The sequence below is a fragment of the Ranitomeya variabilis genome, chromosome 4, assembly GCF_051348905.1.
Source record: "Ranitomeya variabilis isolate aRanVar5 chromosome 4, aRanVar5.hap1, whole genome shotgun sequence".
In the NCBI taxonomy this organism is placed as follows: Eukaryota; Metazoa; Chordata; class Amphibia; order Anura; family Dendrobatidae; genus Ranitomeya; species Ranitomeya variabilis.
In genome coordinates, this window is record NC_135235.1 from 70,621,920 (window position 1) to 70,626,531 (window position 4,612).

The following is a 4,612-nucleotide window of genomic DNA, read 5'->3' on the forward strand; positions in this document are numbered from 1 at the left end:
AAACTTCTTGAAAGTGGTTTTGAGCACCTTGAGAGGTGCAGTTTTTAGAATGGTGTCACACTTGGGTATTTTCTATCATATAGACCCCTCAAAATGACTTCAAATGAGATGTGGTCCCTAAAAAAAAATGGTGTTGTAAAAATGAGAAATTGCTGTTCAACTTTTAACCCTTATAACTCCCTAACAAAAAAAAATTTTGGTTCCAAAATTGTGCTGATGTAAAGTAGATATGTGGTAAATGTTACTTATTAAGTATTTTGCGTGACATATGTCTGTGATTTAAGGGCATAAATATTCAAAGTTGGAAAATTGTGAAATTTTCTAAATTTTCGCCAAATTTCCATTTTTTTCACAAATAAACGCAAGTTATATCGAATAAATTTTACCACTAACATGAAGTACAATATGTCACGAGAAATCATTGTCAGAATCGCCAAGATCCGTCAAAGCGTTCAAGAGTTATAGCCTCATAAAGGGACAGTGGTCAGAATTGTAAAAATTGGCCCGGTCATTAACGTGCAAACCACCCTCGGGGCTTAAGGGGTTAATTTATGAGGAAGCTCACACAATTTCGCACACATTTTCCTCATTTCAGCCCATTGAGCCATTGAATTCAATGGGGAAAAGCAGTGAGAAATATAAAGCCATACGCATTTCATACGGATACATAGATGCGAGGAAATCGCATCATCGCATTGCAAACGGATTACACACGGATGACCATAAGGAGAACACTTGTGTGACTCTCGGAAGAGAGAATCGGACCGATTTTTCATACGTTAAGGCCGGCCTCACACTAGCGAGTTTTACGGACGTATGAGCGCATAAACTACGTCCGTAAAATACGCATTAAACATGGCCCAATGATTCCCTATGTCCCAGCTCCTATCTGCCGTATTTTACGGATCCGTAATATACGGTCTTGTACGGCCGTAGAAAATCGCAGCATGCTGCGTTTGTCACCGTGTTGCGCAAAAAAATCGCCAATGAAAGTCTATGGGTGCGCGAAAAATACGGATTACACACGGACCAGCAGTGTGACTTGCGAGAAATACGCCAGACATCTCCAGACAACGCCAGGTGCAAGGAATTGAGCCAAGCCCTCAATCATGAATCCCAGACATGCTAATTAGCTGAAAAAGCCACACAGACATCCCGGAAGTCTGGTGCTCGCCTCCACAGAGTTGCATGCATCATGGCCAGTCTAATTAATGTGGACATGCTCCTCATCCTGGTCCAAGAAAGGCCAGAAATATGGGACCAGCGGGATCCAAACTACTCCAACCGGGCCAGGAAAGAGGCAGCTTGGAGGGCCATCTGTGGCCTCCTATTCCCTGATTATGCCCAACGGCCACGTGCGGAGCAGACAAGACTAAGTAAGTACACTCATGTATTCCCCAGATTTGACTTTACAAGATGCTTTCCCTACATGATGACTTGAAGAATCATTTTTAGATATCTGTGTCATTTATGGCCATTTTGTCAAATCCCAAAGCTGATTAACAAGGCCAAGTGTTTCTGTACATAGGTAATCTTGATGTTGCGCGGATAAATATTTCTTGGTACTCATACCTCGTCCAGAGGGGTGTTGCCCCTTGTCTTTATTTGTCCTAAATTGTCACATTAGGCTAATTCTTGCAGAAGGCATTTTTATTTCACATACACAATCCGACCTAATGTATGTTTGCAAGAACAGGGTTCTCTCCCCTCCCAGTCTGTGACTGTAAAGTTTCCAACTGTGACCGATATATAGACCACTGCATGTAACCCCTTTCACATCTGCTGCACCATGTAAATAATGGTGCAAGAAACCCCCCCACAAAAAAAACAAAAAAACAAAAAATCACTGACAACTGTAAGAAGCTATGTTCCTACTGATCTTGCTCAATATTTTTGAACATGTAATTGCAGTGGATGATGTAATGACACGATGGCGCAGCATCCGGGACCAATACCGGCGTGAAAGACAGCAGCGGGCAAGAAGTGGGTCATCAGCCCCACTCAAGAAGCGGAAATATATCTACTATGACCGTCTTTCATTTTTGGATGTCAGTATGAATCTGAGGCAGTAAGTAATAACCTCTCCACACATTTTGAGTGATAATCAATCTTATCTTGTTATTTTTACGGTTCTTACATTGCCAATTACATCTAAGGATGTGTAAATATAGTGCAAAATATAATGTAAACAAGGCTAAATTCAAAAAGGATCCTGGATGAGAGAGGACCCTGCCCGCCAAACATCACTACCTACTACAAGGGATGGATGAGAAGGTAGTAGGCGAGATTACAAATGTTCATGCAGTGGTTTGTTAGTTGGTTTGTTACTGGATGTTCTGTGATTGTTTGAAGATGTGGGTCTTCCTGTTTTTGTTTGAGCTTGAAATGTTAGGCCACATTATGATGTGTTGTGATAGTGTTGTTAACCTTTGGTGTGATCCCACAGAAAAATCTGGTATATTCATGTGTGAATTTGAGATAAGAGTGGAGTAGATGTTGGTCTGATATGAGGTTGTGTGTATGTTTTTTTACACAATATAGCTCACAGATGTGTAATTAAACAATGGGCAAAAAATAATACCTTTTTTTTTGCCTTTTATTAACAGAACACAGTCTAACCTCACAGAGAGGGAGACCGGGTCGGAATCGGAGGCTCTGATCGATCCTGTAAGTGTTGATGAAGAGGTGGCAGGCCCATCTTTCCAAGCTTCAGCATCCATCCTTGAGGACCCATCAGCATCATCATCACAGCAGGCAGCAGCAAGTGAGGAAGATGCAGCAGCACCACCACCCTCAGCACCACATGATGCTGAAAGGCCGGAGGAACATGCCCAGAGCAGCAGCCCTCCACACCCACTGGTGTCATCCCCACAGGCAGCTGGGCCTTTACGGAGAGCCCGCCGAAGGAGAGAGCTGCAAGCAACAAGAAATGATGTTGACGCTGGGGTCCTCAATTATTTGGCCAGGGCAGCAACGGATGATGGAGAGGAGGCCTTTGCCCGCAGCCTTGCCCGTTACCTTAGACCCCTTCCCCGTGAGGTGAGGCTACGTGTGAGAGGGTGTATGCAAATCCTGATTGATTTAAGCACAGCTCCAAATAACCCCTATGAGGTGTTTGAATATCTTGAGCGAAGGCAGCTTTCCCAAACCAACCTCTTGCGCCTTCAATTCCCTCAACAGGAGCAAGATCAATCAGGATTTGCAGCACCTCCTCCACGTATGCCTCCACCTCAACCCCTCCCACCACCAAATATACAAAGGCCATCAGTCTACCAAATGGCAGCCTACAACCCCCAATCCCAATATGGCAACTTTTCCAGACCCAGTGATGTAGGCTGGTCCCAACCTGGGTTTGGACAACATGGCCATTTTGGGCTTGGGTATGATGCAAGCCAATATGTCCGTCAGCATGAGGCACAGAGACAATTGGCTTATGGACACCACCCAACTGGCCAATATGGACAAGGCCAGTATTCTGTGCCACAAGCCAGTGCATCCTCACAGGATGAAGTCACATTGGCCCAACAAAGGCCCCCTGACCAGGACCCAGAGCAGGCACCATCTCCCCCGCCAACTTACAGGGATTTGTAATGTATTGTTGTTTTGTGGCCTAATCTTTATATTTGTGAGCTGCCTACCATGGTTTTGTGTTATTTTTGGCACCATTTAACCTTTTCTGTTTTTTATGGTTTTAAACTTCACCCTAAAAAAGGAAAACTAACATATGAAAAAAATATGTTAACAGGGAAACCAAAAAAGGCTGGTTATTTAACTAAAATGTTTTTGAAAAAGCTAAATGATGTTTTGGTCAAAATCATAATTGCATCACACACATATTCTAGAAACATAAACATAGGGTCAATAAGGAAACACAACACACACAGTACTTTTTCTGGGGCATAAAAAATTATATTTGACAAAGACATCAAGAAAAGAAGAAAATTACAACTGAGAAACAGCATAATCTTGCCAGGGAGTAGAACCCTGAGGAGATACAAAATAATTTGTCAAAACATCCCTAACTTTGATTCCAGAAAGGGGACGGCGCGGAGGAGGGCCATGTGGTGTTGGCCTAATTACACTACGCAACATGTGTTCATCATTACCATCTGCAAAGCAATCATGTATGCGGGTAAAGTTGTGCAAAATGACTGATGCTTTGATAACTTCAGTGACGGTAGCCTCACTGAGCTGTATGGCAGTCTGGAGGACACGCCATTTTGCCACCAGAATACCAAATGCACACTCAACCAGTCTCCGCGCCCTAGAAAGGCGCAAATTAAATATCCTCCGACGGTGGTCCAGGTTGCGCCGGGGATAAGGCCTCATGAGGTGTCTGGTCAGTTGGAACGCCTCATCACCAACCAAAAAAAAAGGCATTGGTTCTGCAGTGGAGCCTGGGAGTGGTTGTGGTGGTGGGAGATGTAACTGGTTGTCACGTAGCCGCCGACCCATTATAGACGAATTGAATACCCTAGAGTCTCCAGTTCGGCCATAGGCCCCAATGTCTACAATTATAAACCTGTAGTTACTGTCAACTACAGCTAACAGTACTACAGAGAAAAACTGCTTATAGTTGTAGAATTGGGAGCCAGAGTTCGGCGGCTTACGT

The 4,612-nt window shown here is 43.8% G+C and overlaps 1 protein-coding gene across 1 annotated transcript; it reads left to right on the forward strand.

Annotated features, from left to right (window-relative positions):
- Positions 1-1,538: 1,538 nt before the first annotated feature.
- Positions 1,539-3,773, forward strand: LOC143768412 (uncharacterized). The gene is made up of 2 exons (XM_077257091.1): positions 1,539-2,068; positions 2,607-3,773. Exons 1-2 carry the CDS (start codon positions 1,866-1,868, stop codon positions 3,589-3,591), a joined length of 1,188 nt encoding a protein of 395 aa, XP_077113206.1. The 5' UTR covers positions 1,539-1,865; the 3' UTR covers positions 3,592-3,773.
- The last annotated feature ends 839 nt before the right edge of the window (positions 3,774-4,612 follow it).

What these genes read in the sequence shown, in the direction of transcription:
- LOC143768412 (XM_077257091.1), top strand. Translation starts at nt 1,866, where the DNA reads ATGTTCCTACTGATCTTGCTCAATATTTTTGAACATGTAATTGCAGTG. An exon ending in GTCAGTATGAATCTGAGGCA is followed by an intron (nt 2,069 to 2,606) that starts GTAAGTAATAAC and finishes TTTTATTAACAG; the next exon opens with AACACAGTCTAACCTCACAG.